We start from the raw sequence: 21,030 nt of genomic DNA, 5'->3' as shown, positions 1-21,030 counted from the left end.
CAGAAGGCCCACACCCTGGCCTTCTCCACCTCAGTCCAGATCCTTGCCAGACTATTTGTTGGGTGGATGGAGGAACATTTACCAGCTTGTTCCTGAAATGCAATGTTTCTGCTTCTCGAGGGGTTCTTGCGGAAGGAAAGAAAAGGAACAATTTGTTACTTAGAGCGCGGACTGTTTCTACCTTTAATCCGTGGGTCTGTCACATCTGGTCCTCGCCTACCTAGCTCAGCATTAAACAGTTTATAGAGCAAAGAACAGTTCTCAGAGCGAGCACTCTCTCCCACCCTTCCTTCCGCCGGCAAAAGAAAAACAAGCCGCCAGGTTGGGGGTAGGGAACCGGAAGGGCTACCAAAATCTGCTCTCTTGGGCAGTTCAGCGGGCTGAAGCTGGCCCCAGATCCACAGGACGGAGCGCGAGCCCCGCCGGGGGCGTGGCCTCACAGCTCGCCCCGCCCCCGCCCCGGGCGTCACCGCCCCCCGCCCCGCCCCTGCGCAGCTCGCCCTGGGCTTGCTGTTTCCACGCGCGCTCCCGGAAGGTGTCACTTCGGTCTCTGAAGCCTGAGGACGCACGGAGCTTCTGCCTCTAGGGGACTCCGGACTTAGGCACTGCCATGGCCCCTGTGCTCAGCAAGGACACGGCGGACATCGAGGTACCGACTGCGCGCTGGCTTTCCAGGGGCGGGTGGGGGGCCCAGATGGTGGGGGCCCCTAAGGCACCCGGGCCACCGCCGCGCCCGGGGAAGAGTGGGAGCCAGGGAAACTTGGCCTCCGCGGGAGGTCGGCGGGGTGGCGGAACAGCCAGTTCCCCGCGCGGGCGGGGACCCGGTGGAGGAGTCCCATGACCCGAGCCGCTGCCCTTTGGGTTGGGACCGGGCTGTTGACTTCGGAGGGGACTAAGGAAGCCTGTCCTGTCCGGCTCTGAACGGCGGGACTGAAGAAGCACAAGAGTTGGAGAGAGGTGGAGTCTGCCGGACAGGAGCTCCCGCTTCCCAGTCCTGCCTCTCCGCGCCTCCCCTTGCACCCCGCGTGTGCTTTCAGCACACCTGTCTGCTGCTCCCACCTCCAGTGCCTGAATCCTGGATATTTGCCAAGGTGGAGTGTATCAAGGAAGATCTGTGTGTCACCGATTAGTATTGCTTATAAACTAATTTAACGTAGGAAAGAATGAAACAATGTATTGAGAACATGAAAATGCAGTGCTGCCAGAAAAACAAATAAACCGTGGTTTTTCTCTCAACAGTTTTTTTATTCCGTCTTGCCCTCTGTTTCTGTATAAATATCATCTTTCTTCCTGTGAATGAGATCTTACCTGAACTGAGCATAACTTTGAGTTCTCCCTAGGACCTTTATGTGTGAAATGAGAAGGATTTAATTATAAACAGTGACTTTAGACATACTAAACCATGTCAGCGTAGCTGAGATAAGATATACCGGTTTTTACTTTTTTTGTTGGGTTTTGTTTGGGGATTTTCTTTGTTTCACTCTCCTACTCTGGTGTATACGTGTGTGTTTGTTTTCTTTAGAAATGACAAAATTTCCTTTCCTCAGTCCTTTCAGTGGTTCAAGTAAAAGTTTAAAACGACCTGTTTGAAGAATAGCTGCTTTTGCCCCATTTTGCCATGTCATTGGTTGAAAGAACTTTGTGTTCTGTTTGGGGGATGGTAGTAATGTTTTCTCCAAATTCCATACACTGGCTTGAAAAATCCATTTTAGCAACAAGAGCCAAAGTATATTATATGGACCTCTCCAGTTAATTTACTTGTGGTTTCTCTTGTGGATAATTTACCTTTTCATATTAACCAATATGATACATTTAACCCAGTATTTATTTATGTGTGCACTGGGTAAAAGATACTTCATTTACTCATAGTCCTCATAGTACTCATACTTCATTTACTTCATTTACTCATTTGGCCCTTGTTACTTTGACTCAATCTAATCCTTTTTTTCCCCCTATCGAGTCAATAATAGCAAACTTCTGACAGCATTCAGGCAGTACGATTTCAGAAATAAGTGTCAGGATAGGTGGTTTTTGGCTTTTGACTTTTGAATTTTAGAATGGCATGTTATCTGCTTAACTGATTTCTTTCTCTGTACTCTCTTGCAGTTGTCTTTGAAATCAGTTCTTAACTACAATACACAAAAGAAAAAAAATGTCAGCGAAACATTAAGTAGTCTTATAAGTCTTATAAGGCTTAATGTCTTAAACTGTTTCAACCAAGACTAAGAAATCCAAGCTGTCTCATGTACTTGCCTCATCTAACCTTTGTCTAAGTGACCAGTCTGCCTGATGTTACTTGTCATCTAGAATAGTGGTTTTCAAGGGTTTTCAGCTTTTATGTTGTTCGTATATGCAAGACACTTTAATGAGTAACATCTTTCATCACACATAGTACCTTACTTTTCCCTCAAAGCAATACCCGTGATTCATGAGTACCACGAAAGAGCATGGAATCAGTAAAATATAATGCAGTGAGGAAAAATACATTAAGCCTAGAGGAACACGTTCAAGCATAGATGTCTTAGTTGGTCCTGACTCACGAAAGCTCACTTTTGTTTGAAGAATCAGAATGAATTATGAAAGGTCAGTTTTCTGTCTAATTTGAGTGCATACGCTGGATTGGCTTTCCTTGAATGAATTTATTAAATCTATTGTCTAGAGATTGATCTGATTGTGTGACCACTGCCTTAGTCTCAAATACATGGAGAAGGAAGTAATCTTTAAAAAAATGTATCAGTAAGAAACAGATATACGTTCACCAGATAAATGTGAAAAGAACAGAAAGTGATGGTGACAACCCACTATACTAGTGATTTAGTTTTCCCTGAAAGCTATCTACAGAACCTTTGGTTTCAGTGAAGCAGCCAGGAAATATCTTTGTTTCTGAGGAAAAAGGTTATTGAGGTATAAAAAGTTGCTTTGTGTGCTCACTCCATGATTTCTAGCCTCAATCCAACATCACATCAGGGTTTGAAGGGTTGGGAGCATGAAAAAAATCAGGTCACTAAATTCCAAAACTGGAATGTCCCTAGGCTGGAAGATAGGCATAGCAAGGATGCATTAGTAGATAATAGATACTAGGCAATAGAACCTAGCTCATATACTCAAAAATTGTTGTCATTGTAATGGAGAAGTTGCAAGAGAAGTCACATTTTTTTTCCAGACTCAATGTGGTTCGGAGCAAAGAATCTGGAGCTAACTGCCTGGGGTTAAGGTCTAGTTCAACCCTTTTTGGCCCTGTGCCTTTAGGCTAGTTACCAAGCTTCTCTAAGTCATATTTGCGTAATATGTTAAGTAAGGAAAGTAATACTTGAAAAGATAATTAACAAATATAAGTTCACATTTTCTTGTCAGCAAAAAGGACAAACGTGTTAAAAAATATATAGAAAAATATCAGGAACATCAATGCTAATGAAATAATTAGTATTCTAAAGTTCATTAGCAGTATCTATATACTTTTAAAAGTTACTTTACTTTGTGGACTCACTTTTTGGATACAGCTGAATTTTGTCAAGGATGGTTTTTGAATACAAGTTCTCCTGAGAAGATTACAAAGAAGGTGAATGTCAGACATGGATCACTGTCCCTAACATCAGCAGTACTTGCACAGTACTTTATTTAGTTTGAATTGATAACCAATATAGTATCTGCACATTTAAAAGCAAGTAAGAATGATTTTGGAAGAGTTCACTATCTTGTTCCCCTCCACTGACATGGATAATTGAGAACAGACTATAAAAGTGTAGCTGAAGGAAAATGTGTGCAGCTTCAGGGAGCTTTTAACTCTTTGAATGCTAGTAATTTTGATAAACATTTACAACCCAACTAAATTGCTACCAACCACTCCACTGCTTCCACAATCATAAGTCAAGTCCATCCTTTGAATTACCAGTTAGTATTAAGGGGTTATAAGCCCATTTCAAATTTACCCTGGATAAAAAGGGATTTCCGTCCATTGTCCACAAAATTGCAATGCATTTTGAGTCAAATAAAAATGATTTCTGAATTATACAGTAGCTTCTATTCATTTGAGGAGATAATTGAGAATTTTCTGTGTTTATTAGGAAAATAAGATAATAAAAGGATGGATTTGGAAGATGGAGTATAATGGAAACAACTCCGAGGAAGTCAATTTTAAGGAGTATTTTGAAAAAAGGAAAGTCATGGGGAATGAATTGGTAGAGATGGCAAAAGATTATTTCAGAATACCCTTTGTCATAACTGCTTTTGTCCCTAGGGAGAAAGGTCCTGGATCCAAGGAGAGAATAAGGATTCAATTTGCAGAAGCTATGGGTTATTTATTTATTTACTTAAACTTACATGCTTTTTACTCAGTGTAAAAGTAATAGTCTTTTCTTGTCTTTTTATTGACTGGGCACCACAGATCAATGGAAAATGCTATCTTGACTTGCTAAGGCTTTTAAAGCATTTTTTAAAATTTAAACTTGAAACCTGTTTTGTGAGTTTGAGTTATTAAAAATGTGTTCGTCCTCCCTACTTTAAGTTGTCTAGTAGACCATACTTACTTTTGTGTTAAACTATTTCTCCTTTCTAAGGAATTTAGGTGAAAAGTAGAAATGTGTCTGATTATGTGATGTGAAAAGTGACTTCATTCTTGTGATGGCTCCTGGTAGTTTTAAGGTACTACACATTTCTATAGCTAAGTATGATCACATATATATTTTAGTACAGTTAAAAAAATTCTACCTCCTACACGTGAATTCAGATGACTGGGTTTAGTAGTTTAATTAAAAACTGTGAGATTAATGACTAATGATGAATCTGTCACTAGGGAGATTGTTTTAGATTGGATCTGCTTAACATTAATCATAGCCGATAGTGTTGACTCGTTGTTTAATTGTAAAAATATGCTAGAATTTCAGTAGCCTCCTTTCTTACATTTTGGAAGAAAAATTCAGTTTTGGAAAGCTGGATATTTACAGTAAGGAATTAATAAGAGTCCCCAGAAGATATAGAGTCAAAATACCAAGATAATTGGATGAAATTTAAGCAATCATATCTTTCTTTAACTATTTGAGTATAGCATTTCACCAAACTCTGTATATAAACAGGCAACAACAGAAGAACTGAAAAATAGAAGTTCCAGTGAGGTAAACGTGTCTGGTCACTATGGGAGACTTCTAATAATTAGCATAAGCCTAAATTACAAAGTTAGAAACACTAAAATTAAAGACAATGAGACTAAAAAGAAAAATAAGTAATAAAATTATAAGACAAAGAAAATATAAGAGATTTGATGTAGTTCAGGTATCAATGCAGCTACAGAGATTGAAAAGTAAGATTGGCCAATTTATTTTTCTGACTCTTAGCTATATAAATACAATGACAAATAGGCAGAAACCTTTAGTACTTAAAACGATAAGGAAAATTCTGTCATCTATACCCTGCCTTGATTTGAAAATATTTAATAAGACATTCTAAGCTTATAAATTTATCTATAATCAGGATTTTTATTTTCAAATGTAACATGTTTACCTTCTGGACTTCATTTGCTTTTAATCCTCTGAGACAAGTCAGGAGTTTTTGGCTTCAAACATCAATAGTGTGGGTGTTCACAGATATCCTGGAGACAGTTACACTACTGAGATAACTCTTAATAAGATTATGTCTTTCCTGTGGTTTATAATGATTACTTCTTTCATTGCTCTTAATTAAAATGTTATAGTAGTAGATATGAAATATCTGCATTTAACTCAGCATTTAACTTTTCTTTTAGACTGAGCAGGTATCTGTTTATTGATGTTAGAAATTCAGTACTTTTGTATAAAGTTATATATTTTGTATTTCACAACATCAAGCTTCAGTTCATGGTTAGTTAAAAAAAAACCCACAACATTATATTAAGGGTTCAAATCCTGGCACTATTATTTTTTATTTATTTATGCGATTGTGGTGGAGTTCTTTCTGGACTGTCATTTCTTCCTCTGTCATTTGTATTTAATCTTAATGATTTCATGCAGTAATTGGAGTCACATACATAAGATGCTTCAGACAGCATCTGTCATATGAAATGTATGTTTTTTTAACGGTAGTAAGTTTAAATATTATTATTGCATATGTCGTGTGTTATATCAACATCATTTGGCTATAGTTTTGTTCAACTCTAAGAATTATCTAGCAGTATCAAAGTCTTAAAATATATGAGGGAGGGTAATGAAGTTAAAAGAAATGTGGGGAGGCTCATTATAGATGCAAAAATGTTGCAGATATGTCTGATGGGAAAGTTCCTGCATTCTAGTTGTTAGTATTACCAATGAGATGAGGAACTCTCTGAAATTCAGGTCAAATTAAAGAGACACACCCCTTTTGCCTTTTGTCTCTGTTTTAAAAATATTTTTAATACTGACTGTATTGCCAGCCCTCTAGTGTAAGCTACAGGAGATTAAAGTATGTGTCATAGGCTTTGTCTATACAGGATCATCCACATCTAATACACTGCAGAATAAGATTCAAACCCAGGACTGGTCCCCCCCTCCCCCAACCCCACTGTTTTACTGCAGTGGATTGATTCTTTAGTGTTTTCCTGATTGTTTTTTGAGATTATATCGAGACCAATGCACTGGTGAATATTATTTCTTGGCATTCTGAGTATTTAGAAAGGATTTGGGTTGTCCTTTTCTGAAAAGAAATCCTTACACAATTATTTAAAAAAAAAAAAAGCAACTCAGATTATTTCTTTGTACAAACAAGACTAAGCTTATAATTTCTCTAAGAAGCATATTAGCTTCAAATAAAGTTTTTTTCTCGATGTCTAAGCATCCCTGTACCTACTGTATTTTTTAATAAATAACGTTTGAAATCCTATGAAGGAGGGAGTTGGAGATCAACCTATTTTGCACCAGGAAAGGTAAACCATGCCCTTTCTGAAGTATGATTCAGATAATAAACTTTTTGCACTAGGTTGTAATAATTTTGTTTCTTTGCGAATTTCAGCTTGGTTGTATAATAGCATTCTCACTGTCTCTACCTCAACCATAATAATTAAAGAGACAATCTGTGTCCCTACCTCCCAGGTGTTTGGAAATTGATATTATGAGTGCTTATGAATGTCCCCTTGAGGCACTCCTGACTGGGCCACTTTGAAGAAAAATCTCTTCATCAATAATGAAGCCCTGAGGGCCACTTCTCTGGAGACCCACACAAAATTACCTGTCAACTCCAGGCCTGATTTATACAGATGGTGCTCATGGATGGAGCCCTGACTCTTCCTCCCCCTCCCCCATATTTTATACCAGCCACTCTCTGCTGTTACCCACTCCCCACCCACAGGACTTTCACTTCTCTCCCAAAACTTCATCCCCCAATTTTCAACTTGTTTTACCTACCCAGGATTGACTTACCTTTGTGGATTATTTGTTAAATCTTTGTGAAATCCTTTGACTGATATTAAAAATTTGTTATAGTAGCATACTAAAAGTTGGAAAATGTTAGTCTAATATGAAGACCATGTGAAAATCTTCAGCAAAACAGTAGAAGAAAATGAATATTTACTATATCTTAATTAAAATAAGTATTCTGGGATAGGGGTCAAGTCTGAGGATGTTTTGCTCTATGTGTTGCTATCTGACCTTGTGGAAATCATTTAACCCCTGTGAAGAGTGTGCTGATTCCTCAGTGAGTTTGCTATTGATTAGTCTTTTAAGGGTGGTTTGTAATAAAATATGGCAATGGTGCAATTGTTTGGAAATGTGACCTGCTGAGTGATCATATTAAAGGAATGCAGAGGTGGTGCTGTCTTAACTGCTCTGTTTTACGTGCCAGGTAGGATTAAGTGTACTATTTATATCAGCTATATGGATTTTATATACTTATTCACTTGTCTTCATGCTTGCCTGCTTCCTTTTCTTTTTAATTGAACAAATGAGCAAAATCTCTTGTGAGCACATAGAAAAAAAACATGTTCCTTCTATATATGGCTGGACTTCTATAAGGTGATCTGGAATTAATAAATTCATATTTTGTGTCTCTAGGATAGCTCTTTTTAGCTAGGAATTAAGACCAGAAATTCAAAAAAAAAAAAAAAAAAAAAAAAAAAAAGATGGGACTCTGTAAGTCAGTGTTTGTTATTGATAACTGTCAGTGGAAACCAGAGTACAAATGATGGCGTCCTCAGCCCCACGGGGAATTTCAGCTACCTTTCTCTAACTCTGTACCACAGGGAACTCAAATTTTGGGGGACATTCTTTTAGATATTCTTCTATGATAAATATTAGGGACTGCTGGGGCAAAATGTTTGAAATCCTACATAATTCAAAGATCCCTAGGGTTAAAGCATAACTTTCACAACAAAATATTCTTTTAGTGTTAATTTTCATTAAATTTTTTTTTTGATTTTTTTTGTTCCTCTGATTTAATTTTTAAATTATTTTTCATGATCATTACATAAATTTAAATAATACCAAAAAAAGGGAAAAGAAGACCCCAAACAGTCATACCACCTAAAACAGCCATGCTGAAGTGATGTAGTACTTTTCTTTCCTATGAATAAAGTTTCTTTTTTTCTTTCTAAATATGAAATATATAATTTTATATTTGCTTTCTTATCCTGTTAGAAGTATCAGCCCACATTCTTAGTACTAACAGCATGATATTCCATGGGAGTGGAGATACCAAAGTTTATTCAAGCCTCTCCTTTATTATCAAACATTTACTTTGTTTTTAGTAGTAGTTGTTAAGAATAATGCTTAAACTATTTATTTATTTATTTTTTGTGCTTAAAGCATTGTTTTGTAAATAGATGTGAGAGAGTTGGCTTCAATGATATATAGTGCATTTCATTTCTGTCCTTCCCATCTAAATGATTCAACTGAATTTTGTCAGAAAAGACCAAATGGCATTGGAACCAATTACCCATTTGTTTCATCCTCCCACAACTAATACAAGGCTACATAACACTTAGGCATCTGGATAGTGTCTTATGATGTGGACGTGGCTGGTGTGGACTCAATCCTGATCTGATGCTTCCTTGTAGATCGTGGCTTGATTGCATAGTTCCTTATTTTTATTCCTCTGTGAGAACAGGACGAGTAATTGGGGCTCAGATTGTTACTGTGAATGGATAAATCTCAGGTTGTAATATTGAATGAATAAATGTAACATCAAGAGCAGATATTTCAACAAGTGACCAAAGATAGAAACTTTCATATTGTACACATATTGTACCCCCCACCCCCACCAACCACTCTGGCAGACTAGATTCTAAAAGAATTCTTATATCCTGGGCCTTTACCTTAGAACTATGAGTGATGTGTGTGTGTGTGTGTGTGTGTGTGTGTGTGTGTGTGTGTGTATGTGTGTGTGTACAATTTTTCTTTTTTTCCTCATGGTACTGAAAGAGAAAAGGGGTAGTAAGAGTAACTACTTTGACTCAACACATTTTTCTCATGATGACAAATTTAATAAAGCAAAACAATTTCTATCATAGGTGTGTTAAACAAAATAACTTTAGATTCATGCTGCATTTTAAAGCTAAAATTTACTTGCAATCTGAACTCCAAACATTGGTATGCTTAAGCCTCAATCTTTTTGAAAGAGATAGAAACAGTTGAAGGAAATTCTTACATGGTTCGTGAAAGTTATTGCCCCTCACTAGATAGTAATAAACAAAACTTAAAACATTCTTTATATTTGTTTAAGATCACATTATATGAAAAGATTCTAGAATGAAAGTTGTCAATGCTAAGTATGACTTTTGTAAGGGTTTGAAATGTTTGTAGTTGTACCAATTCATATGGCTGCTATTAGTGTATAAAACAATACCATTTTCAATGTTAGTAATTATTTTTAATTTTTTAGTGAACTATTAGGTGAAAAGGAAAGTAGCTAGAAGGGAGAATAGAACATGTACATATGTTAATGAAAGAGATCCAGTAGAAAGAGACAGTAGTGCTGAAGGACATAGAGGGCACAAATGATTTGTTTGATGAGAGGGAATAGGATTGATAGTAAAAGCATTAGAGTCGGATGGAAGGCAGAGAGGATATATATGGGGTGGTAGGAAGAACAGGGAGTCCCACCTGATTGTTTTTATTTTTTTCAGCAAGAGTGTGATGCAAGATCACTGAGAATAAGAGGAAAACAGGATATAGATTTGAAGCACAAATAAAAGTATGAATCGATTTTCTGGAAAGTGAGAGAATGAAAATAGTAAGAAAGTATAATACGTTTGTAAGCAGTATTTGTTTTCCATTTTAAATTTGTCAAGAATTTACATGAGAGCAATGAATGTCATTGTGGCTTCTCTAGCCACTTTTACTGCTTGGGTTCAAAGTAGTTAAAGAAATGGATTTAATTGGGTTAAGATTTGCCTGGGCAATAAAATAAAAAAAAAAGAGAGAGAGAGACAGGGACAGGGAATTAAAGGTGTTGTGAGGATGTCATAATGGTGGATCATGAAATCTTTTCTGAGGGAAGTCGGAATAGAAAGGGAAGATGGGTGGTGAGAATACACGGGGGTGTGGGGTGGTGCTCAGTGGATTGGCTGTCTCAAGGTCAAAGAGTTCTGGGAAGGTGGAAGAGTATAAGGAGTGAGGATTAGAGTGGCATGTTTGACATAAAGCTTTTGGAGATAGTGCAGTAATTAATACCAATGTCAAGGGAGATGGTGGCTGAGGCAGTGTGGAAGGAAACAAAAAAATTATATATATAGATATAGATATAGATATAGATATAGATATAGATATAGATATAGATATAGATAGAGATAGAGATGGTGAGATGGTTAAGTAAGAGGCAGAGGCCAGATGTTCCAAGTGGCGGTGGAAGTCTAAGAATTGAAGGTAGTGAAAGACTGAGAACTCAATGTAAAATTCTGAGTTTGCGCAGAAGGTGGTGTTTTGACCAACAGGTTGGTAGATGACAGGAGCACAGAGTAATAAGAAATAGAAAACAGAAGAAAGAGGATGTGAAGATATGTTAGAAAAGATGGCCATATGACCACAGAGGCAGAGCTTGGAGTGATGCATCTAGAAGCCAATGAATGCCGAGAACTGCTAGCAAACACCAGACCTAGAAGAGGCAATGAAGGAGTGTGCACCTCAGGTTCCAGAGGAAATATGTCTCGGCCGACACCTTAATTTCAAACATCTAGCCTCCAGAACTCTGAGACAGTAAGTTCCTGTTGTTTTAAGCCACCCAGTTTGTGGTAATTTTTTATGGCAGCCCTAGCAAATGAATGCAGATTTTAGTATGAATTGTAAAGAAGCTGGAATAGTTGTGGAAAAGAAGGGAAAGAGGGGAAGGTATTTTGGAAGTAGATATTGTGAATCTAGGGATATCTAACATTTGTAAGAGAGAAGATCTTTATTAAATTCAAATTCATAGTTTAAGGAAGTAATTAGGGTTATATTTTAGAACCTAGCTATGCTGTTAAAGTCATACTTCTGCCACTTTTAGCTTTGTCAACTTAAGATAATTTCCTTGTCTGTAAAATGGTGATCAAGGTGCTTGTCCTGTCTACCTCACAGTTATTGTTTGGAGCAAATGAATTCAGATAATTCATACCAGTGTATGTCTGCTGGTATTACCATGAATTTGTTTAACCTGTATAGTCCTTGTATGAGGGGAAAGTATATTTATTATCAAATATGGTAAAGAATCAAGTAGATAACTTTTAAAATCTACACTAAAATTTAAATATACATTTTCCAAAGCTTAAGTTACCAACAAAATATTTATACCTTTATTTAATTTTATAACTTATTGTTAAGTATCTGCTATATCCTAGGCAGTACATTAAGTACTATGTGGGGACTGGCTAGAAAGATAAATGTGTCTCTCCTAAATGAGCTTATGATACCAGAATAGAATTTGAGGCAAATTCACAAATAACTATAAATCAACTCAGAAAGTGAAAAGTGCCTGGGGGTTAAAGTATGCAGATTATAAACTCACATTCATGCAATTCAATGATTTAGTTTTATATTGTTTTTATTTTATTTAATAATTTATAATAAATTCATTTCAGTTTTGTTACAGTCTCCTCTCACCTTCATTCCAATTTCCAGTAATTCAGGGGCTATAAAATGAGATGGGTGTCTTTTTCAAAGCACAGGTGTAGAAGGGCTATCCAGGCTGAAATGGGCCAAGACAGGGGTTGGCAGAGTAAAAAGGGGTGAATATGTGTCTGCACTCTCACAGTAATTTTTTCCTTGATGCCTTACTTGAAAACCTGTTTCCAGCCGTAAAAGATGTCTCAGTTTCAGAAATGATGAAGCCAAGGGCATAGAAAGGTTGAATAGCTTGATGAAGTCACTAGGGAACTGGAGACTAAAACCCTACGAAGATGAGCCCAGTTTTACCTGGCTGTTTATTCAGACATTAAAATACATGACATGAAAATGCGGAATCAATCAAAAAAGTATAGGAGTGGGAAGTTCTTCAAACTGTATGCATTCACAAAGTGTTTCAATAAGATGTTTTGTATTCAGTTCTTCAAAGAGTCCTTCATATGTGTGAATGAAGCAAGGTATGAATGGCTTCTAAACCACAGGCCAGATGGTTGCAGTGGAGGGAGCTGATGAGATACCATCAATCACTTTTCAACATGGTGTCAACTGACCAGTTTTGCCCTTTGCCAGGCTACTTTGACCTCTGACAGGACAGATTCTGCATTTGTTGAAGAAAGTAGGAAAAAGAAATATGTTAAATAGGACCGTAAGACTGGAATTGGTTTTGGGATTCTGTATATTCTTTTCTTCACCCTTTAGTTTCTATACACTTACACATGTATGGTAAAACTTTGATTCACTGGACCCTTTTACTGAAGTACATTTTTCTTTTGCATTCAACTTTGTAACAACAATGATGTCACTGTCAAGACAACCAGTTCATATTTGAGGATTTTAAAAAATGTCATTACAAGGCTATGATCTATGATTAACTTATATTAGCTAACCCTTGCCCCTTTTGCATCTTTAGTACTGTACAATTTTGAATTAATTATGCCACAATGGCAATTTCTTAGAAGTACTTATTGTGTAATTCTAATTGCACTACAATGTTCAAAACAAACCGATGTGTCTAGTTCTCAGTTAATCAGAAGATGAAAAAAATCAGGAATCTATGCAATTATTTAGTGTCTCGATTTTAAAATAGTATACCTTCATAAAATTATGTGGCTTAAAAATAAATATAGTGTTCGTTTCGGCAGCACATATACTAAAATTGGAGCGATACAGAGAAGATTAGCATGGCCCCTGCGCAAGGATGACTCAACAATTCATGAAGCCTTCCATATTTTTGGTGATGGAAGGAGAACTGACTCTGGGTGGTGAAGACAATGTGATTCATAGATGATGTAATACAGAATTGTACACCTGAAATCTATGTAACTTGGCTAACAATTGCCACCCCAATCAACTGTAATTTAAATAAATAAATAAAACGTTTGGTTATATTTATGGAAGGAGAACCGACTCTGGGTGGTGAGCACACAATGTGATATATAGATGATGTATTACAGAATTGTACACTGGAAATCTATGTAATTTTACTAACCATTGTTACCCCAATAAATTTAATTTAAAAATAAATATAACATTTGGGTTTGATAACTTTTATTCCTTTAGTCAACTTTTCTGGGGAAATTAAGTCACACTGACTAGTTATGCAAGTTCTCATACTCAAGCTCACAAGTGTCTTTTCATACCCATGGAAACTACCTTGGAGTGACATGGAACTGCGAGTTCCTTCCATTATTATTAAGGTATTGTCACTGAAATGTTGTGATTACCTTGCTGCCCAGTGAATACTGTGGAATAATCTCTGAATTACCCCATTGTTTTAATACTGGCATCTTTAAATGTGGTTTAATTTTTATTAGTATGCACAATATCAAAATGAAAAAGAAATTAAGAGCTTTAAGGAAAAGCAGTGGTGCTCTTTATTGTTCCTCCCAGTGACATGCTGGTAAATGACTAATTGGGAGTAAGGGAGAGGGGGAGCAAGGAAGACCTGATTTGTAGTGTTTGCTGATTAACATTGGGTGAACACATCCTGATCGGCAGATTAAAAGCTCTAAAAATGTGGAGTTGGAAAGAGATGTTAACTATAGGCTCTCCCATTGGAGGTGGGTCCAGCCCACCACTGACTTCTCTGCACTCCTCTCCATCTTGTTGTAGGATTCCAATTGCTATTCATCTGTCATATCTTGGGACACTGTTGTTTTTGTCTTTGGCCATATGACTAGCAGTTTTGGAAAAGTACAGTGTTTTTTTTTTTTTTTAAAAGACCAACTGAAGTTTAAGATTTGAAAACACTAAATATTTGGATCTCTGTGTTACTCTAGTATAGTTTAACTAATGTAAATGACCAAATGATGAGTTAGAAAGTGGAAAGCAATGCATTTTAAGATATTACCAACAAAAGTTTTCCAAGGAATAATTTAAAAAAGTATTATTGATTCTAAATATACTGCTATGCTTATAACAGAATTAATTTAATAACCACAGGACATTTCCACAGCCTTGCCCATGTTAGATATTGGTTTGCTAAGCTACCATATTTTGCTATGTATAATGGGCACTTCTTTGCCCAAATTTGTGAGGGAAAAATAAGGATGCACATTATACATGGGGAGTACTAATTCCAAATCTGTATAAATAGTTTTAATTCTTTTATTTATGCTTATGAGTTAAAAATGTAACTCTAGAAATTAATAACGATATCCGTATGCAAAATAATACCCTGGAATACAATAATTGGTTTTGTTGAACTTATGACAAACTTGCAATGACTAAGAGTTCTTGACCTTTTATAATGCGTAAATGTCATAAATTTGTTACTGGTACTTAAAATTTCTTGTACCTTATGTCTGTTCTTGTGTTTTGTAATTATTTGTTACATAAAATTTCTTGTACATAATATGTTAAACAATAAATGCTGAAATTCCTTTATAATACAAAAAACAAGTACATAAATATAAACAAGTAAAAATGTGAGTTGAAAAATTAAAACGAGAGATTTTTTCCCCTGAAAGTTTGGGCCAAAAATGTGGGTGCACATTATACACAGGAGCATATTATACATGGCATAATATGGTAGTATGTTTTGCCTATTTCAAGATTCTGGTTATAGCAGAAGCTCTATTTTGGAACTTATAAATGAATTGTGAGAAATACCATTTAAAAGTTATCAAGTGCTTCATCCAGTATAAAATAGTGGATAACTCAAAATATTTATTATCCTGCATTTTTAGGAGGGTTAAATTTCATTTTAATTAAACTTTTCTTTTTCCAGTAAAAATATATTATATCCGATATAGCAAATTTTAAGGCAAAAGGAATCTGAGATACATTTTTTGTGATATTGTTAAATACATTGTTCTGAGTCCTTTAAGTTTTTGTTTCACTTCATATAAATACTACAATAAGATGTATTAATCATCTACCTAGCTTTTGCTTTCTTAAATCTTAACAAGTACGTAAATAGCACGAATATTGCTATGTAATTAAGTAGCAACCTTGTTAACTCCTATTACAGTTTTCCATTAAGTCAAATCCTCTTCTACGCAAGCACAATAACCTTAATTATAACTAGTATCTATCATCCTTGAGAAAAAATGTTTATACCTTTGAATAAGTTTAAGTTCCAGGAAAGCTTACAGAAAGTATGTTGATCATACAGTGATAGAAAGTACCTTTTATCAAACACCTGGAAGTTATTACACTTATTTAATTTGAGATGGAGAATAATAGCAGATTGTTTCCTAGTGGTATGCCTTATTGAAGAAAAGTCTTAAAAGGTACATGGTTCTGTTTCATATGTTCCTTTTAGAAAATAGTCTATGAATAAAATAAATCTCACTAGAAGCTGAATGCTACTAATTTGGCAAAATTATTACTTATTAAACAGCAATGTAACTGCTTAAAATTTATTTTCAGTATGAATCTGTAAAATGACAGCCAAAGTGATAGAAGCCCGTGTTGAAAGTCAAGGTGGTGATTTACTCATCTTGAGATGAGTATTCCAATGGCAATGGAAAATTTTTAATGCTTAAGTAATTATTTTAAATATAGAGATCATGTAGTCTTTCTTGGGAAAATAACAGAACTCCAGCTTTGTACAGTAAATCTAAAACACTGAACTTCTGACCTTTCTCCTGTCTTATTATTTATACATCTCCTGATTCTTGCTCCATTTCTACTTCTTTTACATGGCTTCCCATCAGATGTAGGTAGTAGGATCAGAGGACATATACAGTAATGGGTAAGTCAAAATATTTGGGAGCTTCTTGATAGTAATATTTTTGTATGAATTTGGTGATGTAATGGAGTCAGAAAACTTGGTCGTAATCTTCATAGCCCTTAACTCGTGTTGTCTTTTCACCTTACTAGGTCCATCTATAAATGGACGTCCCTGTGGCTCTTAACGCAAGAGGTGCAATTGAATTCATTGCAAGCTTCCTTTATATTATGTCCTGTACAAGGTACTGAAGGTATTGAGTCGTAGCCAGTCACTATACTTAATAAGCTCAAAACTGGTGGAAAAGATAGTCACATAAGCAAAAATTTTAGGCAGTGTGGATTTCAATAGAAATACATGATCTAATAATTTATAAATCAAAAGTGTTAAGTGTATAACTTCTATTATAAGGGAAGTAGTCTTACTTGGCATTTCTCAGTTGTAAACTGCATTTTTGGGCTTGAGAATATCTGGGATTTCTTCACAATTAAGGAAAAATCTTAGCTTTTCAGATAAGATGTCTGGATTTAATTTAAATCCAATAATTGAAAGGCACTTGAAGCATGCTGTATTTCACTGTCAAATTTTTTTTGGCCCATATGTCATTTGTAACATGACACCAATATGCAAGTGATGTGCCAGAAAGAATTGAACATTTTTTCCTAAGCTAGTTCTCTATCTTAACTTTTATTTGCTGTAGTTACCATTCCCCTTGTATCACAAATTGTTGATATGGGAGATACATTTATTTTTCTGTCTTTCCATGCCTTTATTCATTGACATCAACTCCTGCTAGAACTTTCTTACCAATTTTTCTAAATTTTGCCTCTTTCTCTTCATTTAAACCAATAACAGATAACCAATGTATACTAGGCAGCTTGTTAGATACTGCAGCTAATAGACAGATGATAGACTTTTCTTTAAGGATGACTTCAGGTCTTGTTTACATTGTTACATGCAAAACTGAAAAGGAAAGCAAAACTGATTTCATTATTTACACTGAATGTACAGCAATCCTTGAGTTACATACATTAAAAATAAACATGAAGCTAATCGTGCTGCCTATGAAGAAAGCACAGAGTACTGATTAACAATGTAGACTCTGAAGCCAATATATGTGAGTGAGAATCTCTGTTACTTTCTAGGCAAGTTATTCAGCCATCTTGTAATTTTGTTTCCGTGCTTATAAACTGACAATAATAATACTAATGTCATCATGGGATGGTTGTGATGCTCAACTTTGAAAACGCTTAGATAGGTGCCTGGTATGCTGGAAGCCCACATTCAACATCAGCTATTAAGCAGTCATTTGATGCAAGAACATTAGAAAATGTATCTAAGTATTTTCTTCAATTAAGAAACAAAATTTTGAGAAAAAGGAGTTAAACTCTCTTCTTGTTTGAGATATATATTAAGCTGAAAACAAATCCTGAAATTACGTCAGAGAATATTGATGGAAGTGGTGTATCTTGGGAGATCAGAAGTGTGTTATCTCCCACAGCCTGGTGGGAGGTGTTTTAACACAGCTTGTTTGGGAGTGTGGATTGAAGGGAGGGAGTTGTGTGCAGGGGATGATTATGAAGGTTTCCAGAAAATAGTTTACAAAGGAACACTGCGTAAATTTTTATTCACATTGTTTTGCCATATTATAAAAAATTCATATCATTTAAAATGGAGAAACCTATTAGCAGCCGATCAATGGAGATTAAAATGAATCTTTTTTTTTTTTTTTCCTATGCTGGCACAACAACATTTCCATTGATTATTTTTTGAAGTGAGTAATTTTTGGTTTAGGATTTTTGACATGTTGATGTATTTCAAGAAAAATACTAACTTATGCTGATGTGATTTCCCATTTGTCTTTTAAGTACATAAGCCAAATGCTTCCATTTTGACATTTATATATACTCTGGCTCTGAATATTTTCCCTGTTGATTGGTCTATCAGTGCTTCCCACACCTAGTTGGCCACTAGAATCACCTCGGGCACTGTGAGAACCAGATTATCAGGCATAATGTAAAAAAATTAATAAAAGAGACATAAATAAGACAGTAATTTATTTCTTCCTCATGTAAAGAAGTCCAGAGATACTTAGTACAGGGTATGCGGTACCTTTTTCTTGTCAACTGGTTTTTATCTTTCTGCTCTTGTATCCTCAAGTCCACGTCACTGTTTAAGTTGGAAGTTAGGGCTCCAAAAGGAGACAGGAAGGGGAAAAGAAGGGTGCACCCATCCCTTTGATGAAACTTCCCAAAAGACCAACACTTCTAAATATGTCTTACTGTCTGGTACTTAGTTGAATATAAAAGAGTGGAATAATCACTTTAGTGACATTTTGAGAATTTTTCTGTGTGCTTTTGGTCAATTTGCTTTACAAAGTTAAGGCTGTAGGAGGGAGTGGCCATTAAAACATGATTCTCCTGTCTCTATTTCCACTTCTGCTCAAGGAAGCATAACGGGAAATGGGCTTACATTTTCTGTCAGGAGTCCCCATCAGGCTCTTTGATTCACTAGAAGTATTCACAGAACACAGAAGTTGTTATATTCATTGTTATAGTTTATTACAAAGAAAGATAGATTAAAGTGAACAAAGAGAAAAGGCACGTAAGTCAAAATCCAAAGGAAACCAGGCACAAGCTTCTAGGTGTCCTTTCTCAGTGGCATTATCCAGGACATGTTTAACTCTCCCAGCAATGATATGTAACAATATGTATGAAGTGTTGCCAACCAGGGAGGCTGAACCAAGCCTTAGTGTCCAGAGTTTTTATTGGGCATTAGTATAGTAGGTATATAGTGCTGCATGACTGATTTTAGTTACCCAAACCTCAGATCAGCAAAGAAAAAGCAGATGTTCATCATTAATCACACTGTTAGCTTAAAATATCTACTCAAACTGGTACAGTGTGGCCCAAGGCTTTTGGCATGCACTGCACTCTTACCAGACAACATTGTCAGCTTGGTTCTCAGGAATAGGTGAAGGGCCACTTCTGAAAATAGGCCTTTTTGGGGAATGTGCAGGATTGGAGCAACTCAGGCCTGCTGAATGAACCCTTTCCTGCGTAAATTGCCACCTGAAATGATAAAAAAGGAAAAAAAAGTGTGTGAAGCAGTGGTTTTCAAGGTATTAGACATCAGGCAACAAAAAAAATTGTCCCTGAGAGACAATAAACAAATAAGGAGAGCCCCAGTATTTCCACAGCTTACTTTCTTAAGAGAGTTTATAAGCTTCAGCTCAGGAAAGGGGAGGCCACACAGAGCCTGGTGGACTCCTTCAGGTGAGGAGGCAGAGCTGACAGTCTGGGGAGACCAAGAAACTAGAGTTTATAGAACAGCGTAACAGATAAGAGAGCATCTCAAAGAGAAACCTGGAGATCTGCAGAGGATCCCCAGTGAGCCTTCCACAGAGTAATAATCAGCACATAAATGTAAGAAAAATGACCCAGGGCTGGGTAAAGAACAATCTGAGGAAACTAGAAGAAACAGTATGACATTCACACTGGTTTGGGAAGAGTGCCTGCTCCCACTCGCCAGACTGGAAACCTTGTGATTCACAGGACATTGGATACTCAGAACTCTTGCCTCAGTAGTTTGAAGTAATTAGCCCTAGACCACATGCTGCTCAAGTACCACCTCACAAATCTTAAAAGGAAGACCCAAAAGGATCAAGCTATTTCCATGTAAGTCAACTGTCTTAGATCAAAACTCAAGAATATTCATGGGAATACAAAAACATCTCGCACCCAACAATACCTGACATCCAATTAAACATTACCAGGCATATTTGAAAAGAAGGAGGAACATACAACCTGTAATGAGGATAAAAATCAATGAGTTGAAACAAACTCAAAACTGCCATAGATGTTAGAATTAGCAGAAAACATTAAAAGTTATTATACTGTATTCTACATGTTAAAAAAGTTAAGTAGAGGCATAGGAGATAAAAGAGCCAAAATGAATTTCTAGCTAGAAATGGTAATTACAATGTCTAAGAGGAAAGATGCACTGGATAGGATTAAAAATAGATAGTGCAGAATTAAAAATAGTGAACTTGAGGACATAGCAGTAGTAACTTGACCAAATGAAACAGGGAGAGAGAAACAATTTAACTGTGGGACAACCTCAGTGGCCTAATATGTATGCAAATGGAATCCCTCCAAGAAGAGGAGTGGTGGAAGGGATGGGAAGACAGAAAAACTTGAAAAAATAAATCAAAGGTCCAAAAAGCACAATGGAGCCCAAGCAGAAAAAAATGAAGAAAACTAAAGCAAGGCATATAATACTCAACTTGCCCAAAACCAGCAATAAACGGAAAATCCTCAAGGTAGACAGAGGGAAAAAGGCACTCTAGGCACGGAAGAATAAAGATAATGTAAAAACAGACATCTTGTTGGAAACAATGCAAGTGAGAAGACAGCAGAGAAACATATTTGAATTACTGGGGGGAAAAAAGCTCTCAACTAAGAATTCTATATACTCAATGAAATTAGAGTTCAAAAACCTAGGTGAAAAAAGACTTTTTCAGACAAAAAAAGCTGAAAATTTACCAGCAGTAGCCCTGCACTATAAATTATGTTAAAGGAAGTCATGTTCTTCAGACTAGAAGGAAAATGATACAAGGTGGAATTATACAAAGGAATATAAAACTACAAAAATGGTGACTAGTTGGGTAAATAAATGATTTCTACCTATTAAACCTCATTAAAAGATAACTGTTTAAATAAAAATATATAGTGTGCAGTTTATAACATTTATAAAAATAAAAGACAACATGGATAATTCTTGAAAGCATTGTGCTAAGTGAAAGAAATCAGTTACAAAAGACCATCT

General features: G+C 36.0%; 1 protein-coding gene and 1 non-coding gene across 3 annotated transcripts in view; both read left to right on the top strand.

Moving 5' to 3' along the window:
* The first annotated feature begins 316 nt into the window (after window positions 1-316).
* Window positions 317-21,030, top strand: part of DPYD (dihydropyrimidine dehydrogenase) — a 795,862-nt gene continuing 775,148 nt past the window's right edge. Inside the window, exon 1 of one of the 2 annotated variants that reach the window (XM_019747023.2) lies at window positions 317-649. In XM_019747023.2, the coding sequence (XP_019602582.2) occupies window positions 611-649 (39 nt within the window). In that variant the 5' untranslated portion in view covers window positions 317-610. The remainder of the gene's footprint in view (window positions 650-21,030) is intronic. The other variant, XM_074319316.1, reaches the window with a different exon arrangement.
* LOC141568769 (U6 spliceosomal RNA) lies at window positions 13,156-13,262 on the top strand. The gene has a single exon (XR_012491963.1). It is a non-coding gene; the product is annotated as a U6 spliceosomal RNA (small nuclear RNA).

Source organism: Rhinolophus sinicus, linkage group LG14, assembly GCF_036562045.2.
Source record: "Rhinolophus sinicus isolate RSC01 linkage group LG14, ASM3656204v1, whole genome shotgun sequence".
Taxonomy (NCBI): domain Eukaryota; kingdom Metazoa; phylum Chordata; class Mammalia; order Chiroptera; family Rhinolophidae; genus Rhinolophus; species Rhinolophus sinicus.
This window is presented reverse-complemented; position numbering and strand designations above follow the sequence as displayed.